Source organism: Schistocerca gregaria, chromosome X, assembly GCF_023897955.1.
Source record: "Schistocerca gregaria isolate iqSchGreg1 chromosome X, iqSchGreg1.2, whole genome shotgun sequence".
Classification (NCBI taxonomy): Eukaryota; Metazoa; Arthropoda; class Insecta; order Orthoptera; family Acrididae; genus Schistocerca; species Schistocerca gregaria.
In genome coordinates, this window is record NC_064931.1 from 233,505,343 (window position 1) to 233,527,992 (window position 22,650).

The 22,650-nt window shown below is 38.5% G+C and overlaps 1 protein-coding gene across 2 annotated transcripts in view; it reads right to left on the reverse strand.

Moving 5' to 3' along the window:
• Positions 1-22,650, reverse strand: part of LOC126297728 (apoptotic protease-activating factor 1) — a 257,592-nt gene that overhangs the window by 78,497 nt on the left and 156,445 nt on the right. For both annotated transcript variants that reach the window (XM_049988868.1, XM_049988869.1), the window contains 2 exons: positions 14,755-15,123; positions 8,043-8,250 (listed from right to left, as the gene is read on the reverse strand). In XM_049988868.1, coding sequence (XP_049844825.1) covers positions 8,043-8,250; positions 14,755-15,123 — 577 coding nt within the window. The remainder of the gene's footprint in view (positions 1-8,042; positions 8,251-14,754; positions 15,124-22,650) is intronic.

The window sequence follows — 22,650 nt, forward strand, 5'->3', positions numbered from 1 at the left end:
TAATAATGCATGCTGCTGCACTAAATCTGATGATGATCTGCCAGTAACATGGAAACCAGTCATCTTTAAAACAAAAGAGACTAGACGATATTTTTCATTCATTATACCAATGCAGATCACAGTTTCCTGAAACATGAGATCAATTACATAGCAAACTAGTTGTGGACCACACAAAGAAGGTCTTAGTTGTTTGTATTTGAGAAATCTTTAGTCACAAGATTGGTTGCATCTGTAAGCATCATTAACTTTTATTAACTGTGAATTGTTAAGGGCAGCTTATAATCAAAACAAAATGGGGAACAGGAAGAAACAGTGAGGAATTTTATGACATAAAATAGATTTCTTCAGTCTCATGAAACAGATATAACTGATTTTCAGCTCCATTGCTTCCAAAATTAGTTTCTGCTTCCTGTTGGTAAAAACAGTTTTTATATTACTGGTCTTTCACTAATAATAGATTATGATGAACAGAATCAAAGTATTAAAATATATCACAGGATTTAACAATTGACAAAGTCATCATTTTGAAAGTCAAAAGTCTCTTATTAATAGTTCCAAGCTGGTTAAGATGTTAGCCATGTAATATTTTATCAAAAAATACAGGCAGATGCAAAATTTACCTACAGTTGTTCACATTTGAGATGTCTCCCTTTTTGCAAAGAGGTTTTACAATGGGATATTTTATTCTGGCAAGAAGTATACCCTGGAATAAATGATGACTAACTAACAACCTCAGCTGCCAACAGGTGTTGTTGATATACCTTGATATGGACAGCTGAAAATGTGTGCCCCGACTGGGACTCGAACCCGGGATCTCCTGCTTACATGGCAGACGCTCTATCCATCTGAGCCACTGAGGACACAGATGAATAGCGCGATTGCAGGGACTTATCTCTTGCATGTTTCCCGTGAGACTCACATTCCCAACTGTCCACAATTCTACATATGTATTGTACCTTATAGACATTTGCCCACCCACTCATTACTCGCACACACTTTGGCAATTCCCGTAAGAGTTTGGGCAACCCGTGCGCATTCGCACAGACGACACATCGAGGTATATCAACAACACCTGACGGCAGCTGAGGTTGTTAGTCAGTCATCATTTATTCCAGGGAAAAGCTGCATGGTCATCAACAGTAACTGTTCTTTCGAGAACAAGTTACTGTCTTCAGGGAAATGCTGCACGGTCATCAACAGTAAGCACTGCCATTGAGAGCACTGATTCTTTCTCCACATATCATGTGCCTGTCAACTACTTTGGCAGTAGTCTTATACCGGGCTGCTGTAAAGGATGCCGTTTGGCCAACCAGATCCAATATGCACTGGGAGTCATTCCAGACAAAGCAATGCCCACTATTGCCAGCCTGTGAATCAGAGCTCCCTTCACTTCAGTGCAGGCCAATAAACAGAGTTTCATCTTAATCTTCACTCTGCATCATGTTCTAATCCTCCACACCAGCTGCCAATGTTTTCACTTTGAGCCACATCCAAGCCTTCCTCTGTGCCTCATTCGAGTCCTTCATACCAGCCGATGATGCCTTTGCTCCAATTTACATCCTGAGTCTTCACTGAGAGCTCCATGTTATGCCTGACATTGGCTACATGCATGGTCTGTCTCTGGGCAATTTAATGTTACTCCAGGATCATCCTGGCGGTGTCAGTGGCCCATCAGACAGACCCATTTCTTTGTGGTATCTACACTACCTCTGACCAGCTACTAATTTCCACTTCACCTGCAACTCACTCTTGGTCCGCCCTCAGTCCTATGGCTCTCCATCAGTATGGATGCAATGATGTTACTGTCGACGCAGTTTGCCCAGTGCTACATCAGTGACCATCAGTGTCTCAGAATCAAGTAATTTTCATACAAGTCTGAACAACTGTTTTTTTGTATTCCATTATAGAGAGTAAATAAAGTTAGTTTATTCTTCCTGCCTGGGGTATGCTAGTTGTCTCTCATAGCCATAACACAAAACTTGGCAATGAGGATGGGATTTCATCCCACCACTGACTTTTACATGCTTTGTGTACTCATCAAGTGTAGCTACCCATTTTTGTGCCCTACTTAGGAAAATTGTAACTTTTTCTCAGTATATATGTGTGTCTCATTTTAGTATGGCCTCACTGCCTTCAATTGAATCGGCACAGTTGTACATACAACAGTGAACTTTTACAGATGCTAAATTGCATGTTACTCACCACCACAAATGGCACTGTCACCACTGCTCCAGGCCAAGCCTGTCAGCACCCTGATAATATCCCACTGGTGTATCAACTGCTGGCCGAGCCCATCAGTCCACCACTGACATCCCATCAGTCTGTCACTCCATGCCAAGCTTGTCAGGACCCTGATGACATTCCACCAGAGCCTGTTGAGCCCATTGGTTTTCCATCAACATCCCACCCATCTCTCGCTTCCAGTCACTGTTCGCACTCTGCTGACGTCTCACTGGTGCATCCACATCTGACCCATGCCTTTGCTTCCCTGCCTATGTCCCATTGACCTATCACTCACCTGACTGAGCCCATTGCTTATCTTCCAACATCACAGCAGCCTCCATCTACCTGTTGGCATCCCTCCGGCCTGTCACCTGGCACTGCCGGCTCCGCTGTAGCCACTCTGGTCACTGCACTGGTGTCCAGTTGAGCACCTCTGGAGACAATTTCTCCTCTGCCACCCCCAGTGCCATTAATGTGTGCAAACAAATTGCTGCCCACCACCACTGGAGTGCCCACCACTGATCTCCGCTCACTTGATGCCACCATCGCATTTCCTACATCTCTTCCTTCTTCCATTCCTGTGTTGCTGCCTACTGGGATGTTGCCCTTGGTTGATCCATTGCACCCATTCCCTATCATTTCCTTAGTTACAATGCAAATATTGCTGGACCACACATGATCTCATCCTCTTCATTGCCTCCTAGTGGCTTCCTTGATACCAACCCAAGCTGTCTGTGGTTTTTCAGGTCTCTGAACATGGTGGCCCTTGCTGCTGGCTGCATCAATGCCACATCAGGCACCTCACTGGCCCATCAGCATTGTCACGATTGAGGTGGCTACCACTGATTGAGTTTCATCCTCTCTTCAGCTGCCAAAGCACATCGATGTTACCAATGGTTCACCAGTTCCTTCCTGGTGGCAGCCACTTCTCCTTCAAGCTAGCTCCCCCACCTCTTTTTAAGGGGGAAGAGGAATTGTGTCCCCTGGGACCACTGTTATGCTACACATACATACACGGTGGGCTGCTGCCTCTTCAGGTCACTGGAAACATACAACAGGAGATGCCAGATAAACAGTGTGACCACAACATAAGCACACCATGTTTGTTGTCAACTAAATCTCCCACAGCTGCCAGGGTAACACATGGTGTCAGCTTCACCATTAGATGCAATGCAAATAGTGCTGCCATCATGAGCACTTATTCTTCTTCTGCAGGTCATGTGCACACAAAGCATGTTAACTGGCATGGCTCTCACTGCCATGACACAAAAGTAACAAAAATATATCACATTGAATATTGTACTTCATATTTCAAGGAATTAATCTATCCACTAAAAAAGTAATGAATGATTCCCTTCACAGGAGCAAAATCTGAAGTCTGGTTTTGTTCCAGATATACTTTTAACACTAAACTGAGAAATTGAAGGAAGGAAAGAAAGTTGATTAGTAGTTCAATATTTAGTTCTCACTAGGCATGGAGAACAATTTCACACTGCACAAAACGGAGAAGAAAGACAATCAAGGCCTTTTTATTTTCAAAGGAATAACCTGAAATTCACCTTGATAAATCTAGTGCAATCACAGAAAACCTAAACGTATATGACATGACAGGAATTTGAGCCACAATCCTCCTGAATGCAAGTATAGCACCTTAACCATCTTGCCCAGCGAGGAAGTAAAATGGGAAATTATTATGTAGAGCTTAAAACTAAAATTTTGAAGGTAATTATCTGGTCCTTCACTATTTACTTCAAACATTTGTATAAAATAGTGTCATATTTTGAAAAAAGTGTTTTTGTACCTAGTGGCTGAAACAGAAATTACACAGGACAAAATTTTACAGAAATGGTTGTTGCTCTTCATAGTAGCTGTTCCTAACACATTGATACAGAAAACAAATTTTGACCCCCATATTCTGATGAGAGTGCATAAGTCGTAGGCCAGTGATTGACATTATGTACACTCTTCATTTTCCTTTGTCAGCATCACTGTATGTAATATTGTCTGCCACTTTAACAAAATTTTTTACAGCAATGAATTTCTTTTGTGAAATTTATTTCTTATTGTGAATGCTCTGTTTTTAGTTGGTTATTGGTATAAATGTCTTGTGACTAGGGCGTTCCGTTGGGTAGACAGTTCACCAGGTGCAAGTCTTTCGATTTGATGCCACTTCGGTGACTTGTGCATCAAGGTTCTTGGTATATTCAGTGGTTTCCTCCAATACTCTAGTCAGAGACTTTTGAAATCCATATTTCCCAAATTATTTGCCCCACTGACATCTCCTGTCAACAGGACATGCAGTAGCTGCCACCGGGAGTAGCAGAAAAATTGTATTTTAGCTTTAGGTGCAAATTCACCAATACATATATCCATGTTATATTTTTGTCAGATTTTTCCCATCTTAAGCGCACCAACTGCCTGCCAAACCATCATGAACAGTATAATTTGCAAGCCATTATGAACAGTAACATATTGTGTAAGTTAGCTTGCATTTTTATATGTATGGCACCTTGCTCTGGGTAACAACTGAAAGTGTCCTTTTAACCTGAAAATAGTTGTGCAACTAAGAAGACATCTTAATACATATACAGTCTAAGTGGAAAAATGTTGTCTTCAATCAACAAATTTATGACATGTTGGCCAATAAGAAGAAGAAGTGGAATCATTACACACACTGAAGAGCCAAAGAAACTGGTACATCTGCGTAATATGGTGTAGGGCCACCGCGAGCACGCAGAAGTGCCACTTGATGTGGCATGGACTCAACTAATGTCTGAAGTAGCGCTGGAGGGAATTGACACCTTGAATCCTGCAGGGCTGTCCATAAATCCGTAAGAATAAGAGGGTGTGGAGATCTCTTCTGAACAGCACATTGCAAGGCATCCCAGATATGCACAATAATGTTCATGTTTGGGGAGTTTGGTGACCAGCAGAAGTGTTTAAACTTAGAAGAGTGTTCTCGGAGCTACTCTGTAGCAATTCTGGATGTGTAGGGTGTGGAAGGGTTGCACTTCCATCACGCTGAACGATTCTCTTCAGTTGTTGTTTGTCCCATTCTTGCAGGATCTTTTTTCAGCCACAGCAATGTCAGAAATTTGATGATGTACTGGATTCCTGATATTCATGTTACACTCGTGAAATGATCACAGGGGAAAATCCCCACTTCATTGCTACCTAGGAGATGCTGTGTCCCTTCACTCGTGCACCGACTATAACACCAAGTTCAAACTCACTTAAATCTCAGTAACCTGCCATTGTAGCAGCAGTTACTGATTGAACAACTTCGCCAGATACTTGTTGTCTTAATATAGGCATTGCCGACCATAGCACCATATTCTGCCTGTTTACATATATCTGTATTTGAATATGCATGACTATACCAGTTTCTCTGACACTTCAGTCTGTTTCACTACAAAGGAAAAGCAGGCAGGAATTATGGCATAGGATTTATTGCAAACAAAATAACTAACAACAGAATAGCAAGACTTATGTCAAAACCATTCAAGCCTAAGAAATACATGCTCGCATTTTGATAAGAGGTAGCAATGTTACAGAAATGATAAATGATAAAAAAAATGCCGCTACTAAATGATTATAGTGGGACACTGTAATGCACAAGCAGGCAATAACTAAAAGACAAATCTTTAGTTGCAATCTCAGGATATTATACAAGAAATAATAGAGGCGAAACATTATTAAAATTTTCAAAGAAGATCTGTTTGTCCTGAACACATTCTCAAAGGAGAAAGGAAATAGAACATGAATTTGGCTAAGAATACATGTTAATGGAGCACATGTGAATCGTCTTTATTTGCTAATGACACTATACTATTTGCTTCTAGCAAAAAATCGTCAACAACCAGTGGAATAATTTAATAAAGAACATTCTGATGCAGGTCTGAACATCAATTTATAATGAAGTTATTGAACCAGTCGGTAAGACTTTGTATTTAGGAAAGCTGCTGGAGGCAACAACTGAATTGACAAGAAAAGAAATAAACAAAAGAGTAAAAATATTCTGGAGTGCTTTTGACAAAGTAAATAGTTTTTTACGTGACGTGACAACTCTGATATATATAAAGCACAATCTTCCGAGTTACTGTGGATTACCAGTTTTAACATATGGAAGTGATATAAAAAAGACAAGCACTCAATGAGTAATAGTAAGATGTATTTCAGGCATTACCAAGACAGGACTGGCAACAAAAAATCAGCTGGGAAACAGACTGGAGTGGAGGTGTAACTTTTTTTAAATAACAACGAAATGGAATTGGGTGTGACATGTAGGTGGGAGAATAATAGAAATTAAATAGACCAAAAACATAAATGTGTGTGGATAGATGACAATAAAACATACAGGAGCAAAACGGATGTGTACAGATGAAAAGGGAAAAAGCCTTTATCCAGCAGTGGATGTAAAATGGCTGATGATGAGAGGGGCTGCAAATATTGGTGTTCTTCAAACAACTAGGGATGTAACCAATGAACTAAATGGTTGTGACAACTCTGAAACTCTCTCTCTCTCTCTCTCTCTCTCTCTCTCTCTCTCTCTCTCTCTCTCTCTCTACCCCCCTCCCCCCTCAATGCATGTGCAGCTGGAGTGGTATGGGACCCCTGATATGTCTAGATATAACTCCGAAAGGTGACACATACGTAAGCATCCTGTCATCCTGTCTGATCACCTTCATCCATTCATGTCCATTGTCCATTCCAACAGAGTTGGGAAATTCCAGCACGACAATGCAACACCTCAAATGTCCAGAATTGCTGTAGACTGGCTCCAGGATCACTCTTTTTTGAGTTTAAACACTTCTGCTGACCACCAAACTCCCCAGACATGAACATTATAGCATATCTGGGATGCCTTGCAACGTGCTGTTCAGAAGAGATCTCCACCTCCTCTTACTCTTACAGATTTATGGACAGCCCTGCAAGATTCATGGTGTCAGTTCCCTCCAGTTCCATTCAGACATTAGTCGAGTTCATCCCATGTCATGTTGTGGCACTTCTGCATGCTCGCGGTGGCCCTGCACCGTATTACGCAGGTATACGAGTTTCTTTGGCTCTTCAGTGTGTCGTGATTCTATGTCTTTTTCTTATTGGCCAGCATGTCATAAATTTGTGGACTGAAGACCACATTTTTCCACTTAGACTGTATATGTATTAAGATATCTTTTTAGTTACACACAACTAGTATCAGCTTAAAAAGTCACTTTCAGTTGTTACCCAGAGCAAGGTGCCATTCACATAAAATGTAAGCAAACTCACACAATATGTTACCATTCATATTGGTTTGCAAATTATACTGTTTGTGATGGTTTGACAGGCAGTTGGTGCATTTAAGATGAGAGAAACCTGTGCAAAAAGATAATTATATAAAATTGCAATATTGGAATGTAGCAAAGTGATCTGAATCTGTTCTAGTCTCATGTATGGTGACAATTAGGATTAGCACTGTACTTAACTGTGCACTGATAGACTGGAAGTTGCAAGACTTTTCTTGGGCTCACAAGTGATGCACAGAATATTACAGAGCTGACAGTACACATCTCGTAAATTAAAACTGGAGCATCCTCACAAAATAAATTTTGTGCACAAAGTGTTATTACGAGAAAATTTTAAAATAAATCTTTCTTGCACTTATTTTCATCCTACATTTCACATGGAGGTTTAAATCATATTTTTGATTAAGTATCATGAAGTGGAGTAAAAACAAATGAGAGAAAGTCTGTCACTTAAGGTCAAATCAGGAAAAATAGCAAATAATAAAAAATTACAATAAAAACTATCAATGAAAAAAATAAAGATAATTTACAAACCTGGGATACCTAAAATTGTTACTATTGGTCCATCATTTCCCAGTCCTGAAAGGAATGTACCAAATTCTGCACTATACACATAAAGGTGTGAATCTTCCCCACCAAAATACAACAGAGTATCATCATTAGAGAAAGTGCAGCTATTAGGTTTGCTATTATTGGGAACATCTATGTGCAACTTCTCTGCCCCTGTTTCACTATCCCACACCTACGAACAAAAACAAAATAGGAAGAAAGAAAAAGATAAAATAAAGGTATAAAAAATTAATCATCTAATTATAATAATAAAAGGGGAAAGAAACAAAGAATTAATTTGGTAGTGTCAAGACTTCAAAAACAAGTTCCTGCAAATTTGACATAAGGCAGCATACTCTGCTTTTCTTTTCACTCCAGGTTCATCAGTGCTACAATCAAACAATTTTACTCAACCAAGTGACATAAAGTAAAGTAAAATAATGTAAACACTTAAAAAGTTAAGCCTTAGAATCACTTGAGAGCTATTATTCACAAAACACTGGTGAACTAAGTCCATCGCTTGTCCCTAAAATAAATGAGAATGCACATTTGGCAATTTAATAAATTAACAGAAACTGCAATCATTAAATAGAATGTAACAAGTTACACAGACAGACTTAATGCAAAAGACAGATGCATAATACACATCATGCTTTACTGGAATCTTCCTTCTCTGCATGCAGAGAAACAATGTTTAATTAAATGAGATTGTCATCATCTTTTCAGTGGCAGGTAATAAAACACTGACAGCAGATTAACTCAGATTTTGTGTGCATGTGGACAGGGGTGGGAACAGTGGGGGCTTCAGATGAACTTACAATGGAATAGTCCAATCCGACATGTCAAAACATGCCCTGTAATTCTTTATATAAGAAGAATACACTGACAGAAAGACCCTTTCAAAATTTTAGTTGCTAAGACACACTACAAGTATTTGTTTTTTTAATGCTGAACATTGCAAAATTCGTAGCTCACCAGGCGACTGGTGAAATGCACATCTCCTTCAGATCTGTAGCAGACTGCGCACGCACAACATGGCAGGTCCATATCTTTGGTTGACGGCACATTAATAAACTGATAATATGACACAGCAAGATATAATTTTTACAGCAAATTTCAGTTTTTGTTGACAGTTTCTCTGAAACAATTGTCCCCAGTTACTGTTTACTCAAATTTGCACTTTATTTAATACCCAAAATAATTACCAGCTGCTTTCGTGGTTGAGTAGGTGTTATCAAGTTTAACATTTAATGTTAATCAGTGTGCAAACCTTCTCGTGCTTCATAAACCTAGCCATAAACTGCATAAATGGAAGAAAGCTTAAATGGAGAAATAAATTTGCACCTAAATGAAACTTACAAAACAGTGAAATGAAAACTACCTGAAAGGTTTACAGTACAAAGTAGACACAAAGTTTTGCCCCCCTCCCCCTTCAACCATTTCCCCATTAATAACCAGTATAAACCCTAATCTTAAATAAATAACATGAACAACAGTTATTTAAAGGAGTTTTCTTCAGATATGAACCATGAAGGGCTGCTCATCAGAAGAAATGTACTGTTACTGATGGAGATCCACAGTACTAGGCCCTCCAAATAGCAACTGAGACGATCACTGTTGATTTCAAGTCTTCTTCAACTTATTCGAGGAGTTTCAAGAAATGACAGTAGTATGCCCTCCAAACATCAACTGAATGAACACTATTGATTACAAGTATTCTTCAACTTAATTGAGGAGTTTCAAGAAATCATATGGAATAGGAAATCGCAAAACAGTGAAGTTTACTTCAAGCATCAGTGTAGAGGAGTTGATATTAATTCATAGCAGATGAGAAGACAAATCTTGCTGTTATCCCCAAACTGCTGTGTCTAATACCAATCAGTGATGTTTCATGAAAGAACTGCATGAAAACTGCATATTTTCTTTCTCTGGTGAAAAAAGACAATTGGTTAGACAACTGATTAATGCTACGACACATTCATATACAACAGTGACAGTGATAAGTATGAGTGGATTACTGTTTCTGCAGCTTTAATCTGTCTTCAGGGACCTCAAGGCATACTTAGGCAAAAAAAAGGACTATTTGGTGGCAAAAATCTTGTAATCGACCTATCAAATAAATCTGAAAAAAATAGGAAAAAATAATTTTTACCATTTCATTCGAAACAGTTTCTAACTAGCTGCCAGAATTAATTAATTGCTTTTGTCGGACTCTCTGGCCTGGACATAATGATATCTCCATTTTCGAAAAGACTATTGATATAATTTAGATTCCATACAGAACAACCAATGTGACTCCAGTTAAAGAATTTGTTTCATTGTGGAAAATATTTTTAAAGAAACTGTTGGACAATATAATTTCTGATAGCTCCATCCCACTTAAGGGTTACCAGAACAGTATTCTTAAATTGCAGCATTTGTCCACTATCTACTTGCATTGGCTTGTTTTAAAAATTGCTTTAAGTATGCCTGATATGCAGTACAATAGGTAGAGCAACAGCCAGGACCATTTCTTTCTCAACCACAATTCTGTCTTAATAAAATTAGTAATTAATGTAAAGTGCCTGGAAGAATTAATTTTTCTTTCATCAGATTTGACTTGTGCATGGAGACCGTTTGTTTTTGTCATTCAAATGGCACTTTGCTTTATTATGACAAATATGAGGAGTAAACAAGGAACATTGTTCAAAAATTATCATAAGAACTGTGTTACAGATATTGTTATAAAGTGATGTATGTGTAACAAATATTTCATTTTGATAAATTAAAGTCACAATTGATGGAAGTCATCTCTAATGTGACATCAAACATTGCCTTGATTTATTTTATTTTGTTAGTCACCTTTGTAAGAATTACATACAATTAGTTATCATTATTAACTGCCTCTTATGTAAAACATGAATGATTAAATTTTTTGTGTGGGTTAAGTTCTTCAGATTTGCGTGTGTCATTTTGGATATTTGCACTACACTACACCCTTTCACAGCCAATTGCATGTTAGACAGGAAGGGCTGTACAAACTGCTGCCATAAGTGGTTCTTCATGTGATAAAAATGAGTTACTTCAATAATTTTTAAAAAATAGTTGGAGTGCATCTTAGCAGCTACAATTTTGACAGCTTATTTCTTTCATTGTATTCTTCCTGGATAAAAAATTACAGTGTGGATTCTGATATGCCCAATTGGACCATTTCCTCATTAGAGCAATCATTTTACCTCTATCCCAGGTCTGTTGACTGAGGACCCTGAAACATACAGCACATAATGCAACAGGTTAGCAGGTTATAAGTAACTGCTGCTCTATACTGTGTGAGATTTTCATTTATATTTGTGGTCATTTCAAGAATAAGTACCTTTGCCTAACATCGCACAACAGAACTATCATTAATGCTGCTTATTACGGCGTGCATATTCAATTTTCAATTTTTGTGTGGTTAAATTTTGTACACTTGGCAGCACATAAATTAGCCACATATAAATTCTGAGCTAGCTGTTGAGAGCCAATCACAGTACAGTGGGCACATCACTGCTTAAAAAGGTAAATAGTGCCTGTAATTGGTGTATGTGATGGAGTAAGTTACGCCTTCTAGATAGACAGTATGAAGAACACATCTTCAAAATATATGCAATAATACATGTGCCAACTGGTGCCTGGTTCTGAATATGAAAAGATCATTTGATCTAGTAAGATGGAGCCAAGGATGTGGCAGTGCTGAGAAATATCTAAATGTAGAAGTATCCAGCTCAATATTTTGGTAGCTTATGGAGTTGTTTAAGAGTCCAGTATGAGGCTGTGCATTGACAGTGTTTGGTTCAAATACAATTTTAAGAGAATTTATTGTCTTAAATTTATTTAATTTATAGAAAATATAAAATTAAGAGAGTGGAAGAAACTGACTGTTCTTAAGGTACTTTGGCCTGCAAAATAACACAGTATATGGTTTCTTCATCACATAGAAATCTTTGCCTTTTAATCACCTGCCTTCCACAAGGAACAGTTTATGAGACTGGCAATAAATTGCAATTTCTGCTATCTCCATCTGGGCTGTTATGACTGACACTGTTGCCATTCAATATACAGCTGATGTTAATATGGAGCCTTTCACTGACACCCATGGTATCCTTTGCAGTCTGACTTCTCAAGGCCAGCAGCAAATTGTAGTCACCAATTGGGAACACACAGTACTGTGTTTCAGTTGTAATGTGATTAAAAACTGATTTTGCAAAGATGTTTTCATTAGTTCATCTTGTGTCTGTGTTGAAACAGAACAAATTTTAGTTCCTGTATGACTACTGGATTGTCCAGTTTCTCAAAACCATTCCATTCTCTGTTATGCAATGTGCTGAGAAATAAAATTCTGTACTCTGGCATCCTACATCATTAAATTCCACTCTTCCATGGAAGCAGTCATTGTCACAAATAGACTGTTGACAATGAAGCATGGCTCATGAATACAGTGACTGAACTCAGAGCTCAATGGTGCACATTTCTGACCTTTTACTGTGTCTTACCCCCTTGAAATAAATGATGTGTGATACTAACTAGACTCAAAAGAAGGTTAGGTTTAAAATCATTTTGACAACAAGATCACCAGAAACCAAGCAAAATCTTGGAACAGAGAAGGATGTGCAAGAGAGCCTGCCACATCCTTTGCACAGAAACCATTCCAGCATTCACAACAAATATAAATAAGATTTGCCAGACATGGATTTGAACCTTGATGTATCCGAGTGTGAGTCCAGTGTTTTAATCACTGCACCACCTTGTTCGAACTTTTTCTGTAAGTGAAAACTGAACATAAAAATGTACTGATAGTTTTCCTTACTGGCAACACACACTTATGGCAACTGCAACAGTTTCCTCTAGCATTTCATTATAATTACTTTACTAAACATCACCATGTTAGTTACAACGAAATATTAGAGCTCCCCCTTATTAGTAGGCAAATAGCAGTAGCTGCAGGACCAATTCAAGAACTTTTTCCAAACAAATGACAGTATCATTTGGCGGTCCTCCTTCCCCTCCATTTTTCCACACAAACAACATTTTGTGTCCCTCACCCTTACCCCTCCTAACCCCAATCCCATTCATTAGTTACAGTTGCTTCGACTTTTGGAAGGACCTTTCAAAATAAATCTAGTGAGTGTGGATACGAGTTGTTTATGCTACTAATTATGATACACCCTGTGTATAAATTTTGCACTTGGGATGCTTCTGGCACCCCTCTCAGCTTGATTCCCTCCCCCCCCCCCTTATCTTGGCAACCAAGCACCCATTTGTGTTGCTTGAGTCCTGAAAAAGCCCCAAGTAGTTGCTACCACTGAGTTTCTAGGATGCCATCAGTTTTATTGTATCTTCCACATGAAATGTTATCATGGGATGTGCTTCATGTTCTACAGTGCAAATGTGCCTAAGAGCACCATAAACAATAAACTGTTGGCTCAAATTGAAAAAAAGGTATATGGTATGATGAGGAATTGGGCCTGAAGCCATCTGAATGTAAATTCTCAGTGTTGAGATTCAGGATCGAAAACCACAAGTGAAAGCATAACCACCTATTTCACATTATCTACACAGAATGTCTCAACATTTCATTTGCAGAAAAACTTGTGTGTCATTTCACAAAATGTCCAGAATATTGAGAACCATTTCATGTAATATTCAATTAAGCTAGGTTACATTTAACATCCAACCAACACCAAGTCATTAAATACACATGGGGACAGAGAAATTTCATGGAAATGATAATGCAAAAAATAATGTGAAATTTGTGGTTTTTAGTAAAACAATGCAAAATCAGCAATTCTTAGGACATATCATGAAATCTGCAATTTTGCTATAAAAAAAGTATTACAAATCTCAGGACAGCAGTTTACCAAGATTCATAGCTGATAGTCACTGAGTATTAAAACAGCATTTTGACATCTAATCTCCTCAAGGCTGATGTTCATGTAATGGACTACGCTGTGACAATGAAAATAGCAATGAAATTACCAGTAAAATAACACTGAATTTGACAAAAAAATTACAATGGATTTGGAAAAAATGCACTGAATTTGGTTAAGAAGTACAATGACTGGGAAAAATTGACACTGAATGTGGCAAAAATAACACTGAATTTGGCAAAAAAAGTAACATACATTTGGCAAAAAACAACAATGAATTTGGTAAAAAATAATACTGATTTTGGTAAAAAATAACACAAAATTTAACCATATCATTTTTTTCTGTCCCTAGGTATGGAACACTCCCTGAGAGAGGCAAGGATTAGGGAAAGATATTGGCAAGGTTTGTTTAAGAACCATTCAAGTACACCACTCACAGACAACAAAATGATATATTGTACTTGTCATATTCCAACATGTATCTTTCAACATTTCTGCCGTTTTGTCACCTGAGGATGTATGTTTGAAATGAAACTGGTCATTAAGTAATAAATGCATCTAAAGTAACAGCTGTGGTGGTTTTATTAATGTTCACATTAATCAGCTATAGAAGCACAACATGATCACAAGTATTCAGGCATTTGGCTAAAGTTTTTAGATGAAATTATGGAAAACCTTAATCATGATGGATATGTGCACATTTGACCCATACTCAAATTTGAATGTTACAACTTAATCATTGTGCCATCTCAGTGATAACAAGAACAAAATGAGGAGAAAGCATACATTTAAAAATCTTTTTAGGTGCATACCTTCACACATCCATCGACAGAACATGACACCACTTCATTCTTTTTGTGTGCAAAAGAAGCACAAGAGACAGCACCTTTGTGTTTAGTGAATGTGAAAATACTTTTGTCATCTGATCCACTTTCAGAAAACATATTACTCCAACTAGTTTGACGAAGACGAGGAGATGGTGTTCTGACAGTACCACCGTCACCCGATTTCTGTTTCTCTGTTTTCTTGTCAATGATATCCTCTAAACTCCACAATTTTACTGTACCATCTTCTGAAGATGACAGGAATATTTTATTACTTGAGTGGCATTGTAGGCATGTTATCAGCTTCTTATGGCCTTGAAATGAGTGAAGTATATGTTTATAGTCGACCGCCAATAGCTGTAACAAGAACAAAAAACATAAACAAATAAATAAATAAATAAATAATCAAATCCATACACTGCAGATATGGACAAGTAACATGCCAGAAGCAAATTTAAGGGAAAAAAAACAAACAAAAAAGAACAATGTTTTGTTCTAATGCTATCGATGAAAGTTTGACAGCTTGTCACTATTATCCAATTTTATAAATCCCCTTCATTCACTTTAGAAATTTTGATGCAGCAAATTATGGGGAATGATCTGATGAAGATGAGTCTTTTCTTACAAACATTTCAATGCAAGAGGTTACTCAGGATTTCATTCTTGGACCAGTTCATAGTTCTCAACTGAAAGTTTGACTCCTAATTACAATAAAACTCAAAACATTCAATGTATGACATATAACTAATCTATTCCCCTCCTTAACAATGGAGACATGATTAGTGAAGAGTAAATGAGAAAGTCTCAAATGATACATATATTCATTAACTACTGTGAAAACTGAACTTACTGACCTTTACAACCAGAATATTATTTACTACTGACAGCTGTGATACACTTAAGCTGATTTACTTCACATAGTTTCATTCTTTGGTGTCATACAATTTATGGTCCGTGAAATTGATAATAGTACACAAGAAGGTAAGAGAATGCAATAAAGAAATTATTGAGCCAAAATTGTACTTTCAGCAGCTTGAGGCGCATTGGTTGTACTCTATGTTCAACAAGATGGTAGTAGTGGTTAGTTGTTTCAATCAGGGAAAGCTTACACCAGCAAAGAGGCTAGCATTAAACAGGAGTGGTTTGTTATTAAATGAAAGAGCATGTGAGAGATAATGTGGCCTACTTTCCATCTGCCCACTGGAATTTCAGGGATAACACACCTGAATATCTTGCAGCGCCATTTGTACTGACCAGAGGAGCACCATAGGACCCAAATTAATTCAGTCTATAAACAAGCTTCTGAATGCAGAGGAGGGCCGAATCTTCCTGGAAACCTTATTGCAGCATATAAACTCATATCAGGAAAATCAGTACTGGAAAGAGACAATATTGACTACTGGCATACCAACCACCAGAGTGGCACTCACTCTGCTGAGTGTAGTCTCTGTTTTGGTATGTAGAAGATGAAGAACAAGACTGGTTTTAGATTCAGCCACCATTCAGATTCCAGTGGATTGGATACCCTGTGCATAAAAGCAGCAGAAGGAAGATGAACACACAAGGAGGTGGTAGTAAGTATAACTGATTCATTTTACATTGTAAGTTTAGAAAGAGAGTTAGAAGTTACTGTGCAACAAACTTAGGAATGAAATAAGTTCCATGGTGTTTGAGTTAAGGAGAAGATTAAAGGTCCTGTAGAAATGGGTAAGATTAGGTGATAGGGTTAAGGAAATTAACTGTTAGAATAATTCGTAAGAGGTGAAACCCAAGGGGCAGTTGTGACGATTTCTAGAGTAAAGGATAATCTAGTTTGATTGACTTGAGGGACTGGGTTTTGATAAAATAGAGGGTAGTGTAGCGTATCAACCATGTTCAGTCAGAAAGTACATCAGAGCAGAAGTGAGTTGCAACAGAGCCAACTGCAGGCAGGCAAGTGTGTTACGTGCCTCAAAGAAAAACATGGCCAACAGGTGTTGCACAACATAGCCAGCTGGGCACGTTATACCAACAGCCAATGCTGCAATGCGCTAGTGGAAAGATGGAAGCCTTTCCTCACTTACCACCATGGAAGTGTTTAGAGTATGTGCCTTAAGCCCTAAACGAACATAGTATGGAGTGTATACATACATAGCCATTTGTGTACTAAAATATTCTCATCTCAGTATCACAGCTTGCACTACAAGCATGTGACACCTGGAGTGACATCCTGGAATGCAGTATGGGGCAGCTGTCCTGAGTCACCAGAGAGCAGCTGCTAGAGCAGAGAGAGACCCGCTCACTGGGGGAAGGTCATAGCCACCTCTGCAGTATCACCAGCAGCATTCTTGTGCTGCCATCATGGTCACAGTACAAGGTATTGCTAACAGTAGCATTCAAGTGATGCCATGCTTGGCCCCACTGTTTGCACTGTCAGCAGTGCTGGACATCCATTACTTCACATGAGAGGCAACTGGGTACCTACACGATGCTGCTCCTGATGTACTATGGCTGAGGGCCAGAATAAAGAAGTTAATTGAACAAATCCACTGCCATCCTGACATCTTATTTCATTTTCCACAGGTGACAATCCGTGGGGCCATCTAACACAGACCATGAAGAGTGGGATATAAGATGAACATCAAGAAAAGCAGAATGAGGATAATGGAATGTAGTTGAATTAAATTGGGTGATGTTGAGGGAATTAGATTAGGAAATGAGACACTTAAAGTAGTAAGGGAGTTTTGCTATTTGGGGAGAAAAACAACTGATGATGGTCAAAGTAGAGAGGATATAAAATGTAGACTGGCAATGGCAAGGAAAGCATTTCTGAAGAAGAGAAATTTGTTAACATCGAGTATAGATTTAAATGTCAGTAAGTCGTTTCTGAAGGTATTTGCATGGAGTGTAGCCATGTATGAAAGTGAAACATGGACGATAAATAGTTAAGACAAGAAGAGAATAGAAGCTTTCATAACGTGGTGCTACAGAAGAATGTTGAAGATTAGATGGGTAGATCACATGACTAATGAGGAGGTATTGAACAGAATTGGGGAGAAGAGAAATTTGTGGCACAACTTGACTAGAAGAAGGAGGGCAGTGTTGAGGGTAAAAATCATAGAGGGAGACCAAGAGATGAACACACTAAGCAGATGCAGAAGGATGTAGGTTGCAGGTCTGGGAGATGAAAAAGCTTGCAAGGATAGAGTAGCATGGAGAGCTGCATCAAACCAATCTCTGGACTGAAGACCACCACCACCACCACCACCACCACCACAACAACAACAACAACAACAACAACAACAACACCTTCTCTTTAGTTGAAGGTACTGAAGTCTGTCTTCTTCACTGTTCTTTGATAAGTTACAGATATTGATGACCTGTATTCTTAATTTTTTGAGTTCAGGTGTGAACCATCAATGTATACTTCTATGGTTACTTCTGCTTTATTTCCTCTTGTGTCTTTGTAGTACTTTAGGACAGCACTTCTTAAACATATTAGAAACAAACTGACACAGTTGTCAAAAGCTTCAACAACATTTGAAAATTGAGACAGAAAGTTGGACCATCTTATCATACATAGCTGTGATCTGAAAGCACTGATATGAGAATCATTAACAATGCTAACATAACTGGGTTGCTCACACTGCTCTATGGCATTATTTGTAAGCAATTTTAACCATATCCCTTCACAATCTGATAGATACATGGTATTAATATTCTTTCTACATTTGTTATAACATTGTCTATGTGTGACAGCTTTCTTATTGGCTTGCTATTTGTGCAAAACATATTGGGTGATCTGAGGACATTAAGCAAGTGTAGGTACTTTGTTGTTGTAACCCTAATGCCAATGTCAATATCCCCACAGATTAGAATTTTATGTTAACTGTATTTCTGCAACTGGTACACACAGGGTGACCTCTGTGAAGACATCAATAATGCTATCAAATGTATGGTATACAAACACTACAATTAGTTTTGGACCTGTCAATAGTATAGCTGCTGCCTCAAATACACTTTCAATGCAGAAATTACTTATGTCAAAATCAGTGCGTTTTGCGAAAGATCATTACTGACATATATAGAAGTATCTCCATAGTTGTTCAAAATTCTTACAAAAACTTGATACTAAACATGCGGCTTTTTGCGGATGATGCTGTAGTATACAGAGAAGTTGCAGCATTAGAAAATTGCAGCAAAATGCAGGAAGATCTGCAGCCGATTGGCATTTGCTGCAGGGAGTGGCAACTGACCCTTAACATAGACAAATGTAATGTACTGCGAATACACAGAAAGAAAGAACCTTTTTTGTATGATTATATGGTAGCAGTTACTTTTGTAAAATATCTGGGAGTATATGTACAGAACGATTTGAAGTGGAATGATCATATAAAATTAATTGTTGGTAAGGTGGGCGCCAGGTTGAGGTTCATTGGGAGAGTCCTTAGAAAATGTAGTCCATCAACAAAGGAGGTGGCTTACAAAACACTCGTTCAACCTATTCTTGAGTATTGCTTATCAGTGTGGGATCCGTACCAGGTTGGGTTGACAGAGGAGATAGAGAAGATCCAAAGAAGAGCGGCGCGTTTCGTCACAGGGTTATTTGGTAAGCATGATAGCATTACGGAGATGTTTAGCAAACTCAGGTGGCAGACTCTGCAAAAGAGGTGCTCTGCATTGCGGTGTAGCTTGCCTTGAACAAAATTTCTAATTGGTATGACGAATTATGGCTTTCTCTAAATGCAGAAAAATGTATGTTAATGAAGGTGAATAGGAAAAACAATCTCATAACATTCAAATACAGCAATAGTTATGTGCTGCTTGACACAGCCATGTTAATTAAATATCTTGGTGTAATGTTACAAAGTGATGCCAAATGGAATGAACATGTATTAAGGTAGGTAGTGGGGAAGGCAGATTTGGTATCTATACAGACGTGACAATGCCGCTTCACTACATGGTAGGTGTCGGTACGTCATGGGCTGACGGTGGCTTGATAGTAGCCGTGGAACTGAACCCCTGGAGAGGGAAATGAATTCTCACTGCGAGCCAATCTAGGAGAAGCAGAGCGTCTGGACCCATGGAGAGATGAACAGGAGAATAACTCATCAGCGTGCAGCTGGTGGAGATGGCTAATGGCTCAGCACTCAGCACAATACACGGCACTATACATTACGTGAAGTACATGTTGGACAAACTCTGATTAAGTGCTGGCCCACCCTGCCTACTGCTGCTCACAGGTAAACATTTCCACCAGCAGATCTGCCCATACCAAGTGTTGCATGCACCCTGTGCATCCTCCATGGCAGGTTTCCACCCTATTCTGCTGCACTACCCACACCATGTCATCATCCTCCACCGTGATGTCCACTGGTGGGGATCCTAAAGTTAACTTTCATTTATTGGGCAAATTTTAGGAAAGTGTGGATCATCTGTAAAGGAAACCATGTACAGAACTCTTGAGAGGCCCATTTTTGAGTACTGCTCAAGTGTTTGGGATTCACACCAGGTCGGACTGAAAGAAGACATCAAAGCAGTTCAGAAGAGTGCTCTTCCCTTTTTACTGGCAGATATGACCATCACACCAATGTTACAGAGATCCATTGTGATCTCAAATGGGAGTAAAAAGTTTTAATGGTGCTGAGCCACATTCATACAATATTTTTTGAAAGAACACACATCTCATAAAGTAAGAATTCTTCTGTAGCCCCCTAAAATCATTACTGTTGGCCAGACATACAAGATGTGCACAGATAAGTACTTTCATTGGCAGGAAAGGAGAAGAAGGGACATAGACAATAAGATAGAGCAATTCCTCTCGAGACATTAGGTAGATACATTATGATCTTTGCACCATGATAACCAGTATTACAATAAATCTAAATTATGCATTTGTTCATCTTCTGTCAGTGGCCACTCTTTGGTACTTCTGTTCAAGTCTAGTAATAATACCTGTTAGTTTACAATATATTATAATTTCTGAGAGTACCCATCAGCAGTCAATGAAAATTCAGAATCAAGTAATAGTCACAATTACATGTGCAAAACTTCCAAATTTCATTAAAGCAGTGGACACACATAATCACATGTTTCTGTGAAAAGTTGATTTCATCATGAGTATTGGCATACTTCCTTTGCCTATTATGATGGCTGTATTCGTATGTAATGCTGATATATAAAAAAGATGATTTAGGTGTAATATCCCATCAGCAAGGTAATTAGAGATGGCTACGGGATGGAAATTAGTGATTTAATGAAACTATGGAAAAACCATATCTGGATGGGCAGATGCATAACTGAATCCCAGTCCTTCCAAATGCAAGTCCTGTATATATTACTGTGTCACCTGGTTCTGTATCAAAATACAAAATATATAAACTGTACGCCCCAGCAGCACATATTACAAGGAAATTATAGCTGCTCCTTTAAGCAAAAAAGAAAAATTCCACCACATTTTTCAGGGATTCATGTATTATTTACAATGTATATAGATTTCCTATGTGGCAGAATTAATTAAGGTTAATTTCTGTGCTTAGTAAATAGCTTTTGGACATTCTAGCACACTACCAGTGAAAAATGTCTATTTCACTGCAGAGATCAATATCCATGAACCACACAGGACATAAGGAAAAAATCATTACACAGAATGTATATTCTGCACTGTGAAGGGGGAACAACATAGGACTATCAGGAAATGCTGCAAACACATTATTCACAGCCAACAGGAGCATCAAATATAAGCAGCAGTCAAATTAAAATGATACAGATGGAAAAAAGTTATTTGACTGTTTATTATGACCCAAATATTGCCAAGGTTGTTTTGACTACACAGCAGAAGTTTTGCTGGTAAGCTCTTACACATCTCTCTCCATGTGATTTCCATATTTTTGAAGCCCTGAAGGAAATTCATGGCCATTAATTTGCCTCGGACAAAGAGGTGTACGCCTGGGTACAATTTTGATTGCACAGGCAACTGCAAACATTTTTGCACGAAGGCACTAACCTTGTTGTCTCACAGAGGGATAAATGTATTAGGCTGGTGCATAAGTTCGCGGTGCTTCTGTTTTGCATGTTGGTATTCCAGCTGCCATGGATTTAATTATTGATTGTCATTTTTCACTGTAGTTCAATGTTGATTGAGTTCACATATTATCATCTTGACATTTGGAGATGTGAGTGCAGCTGTGGTTGCTAGAAAATGGAATGGCAAGAGAAGAAATCAAAACATTTCCAACATACTCTTCTGTTTTGAGTTCAATCTGGGGGCAACAGCAGGGGACGCAGCCAGAAACATTTGTGCCATGTGTGAGGATAATGTGACTGGACAGATGATGGCAAGAGAATGGATTTCTGGTTTTAAGGATGATTGTTTTGAAATTAGTGACTCACCACATTCAGGAAGAGCTTCAGGGTTTGATGAAGATAATTTAAATTCATTAATCCACAGTGATCTATGCCTGTGTACCCAATAACTGGCAGACTATATGAACTATGAACATTCCACCATTATGTGATATTTGCATGCAGTGATGAAGGTTAAAAAATTGAGTGTATGGGTACTGCATGCTCTAAGCCAAAATCAAAAAAAATCAGCAGACGGTCATTTGTGCTCGTCAGCATTTGGCTCATGAACTACACTGACCATTCCTATCCTTAATTGGTATTGGTGATGGGAAATGGTGTCTTTATGCTAATATAAGGAAAAGGAAGGAATGGTTCAGCCCAAACAAAGCAGCAACTCACCATACAAAATCTGTGCACATAATGTTATGCATCTGTTGGAACAACAATCATGTGGAGTACTACAAGGTGCTTCTGCAAGGTGTAACCATCACTGCTGACATTTACTGTCAACCACTGAGATGTCTTGCAGGCACAGTCCAAAAACAATGAGCAGGAAGA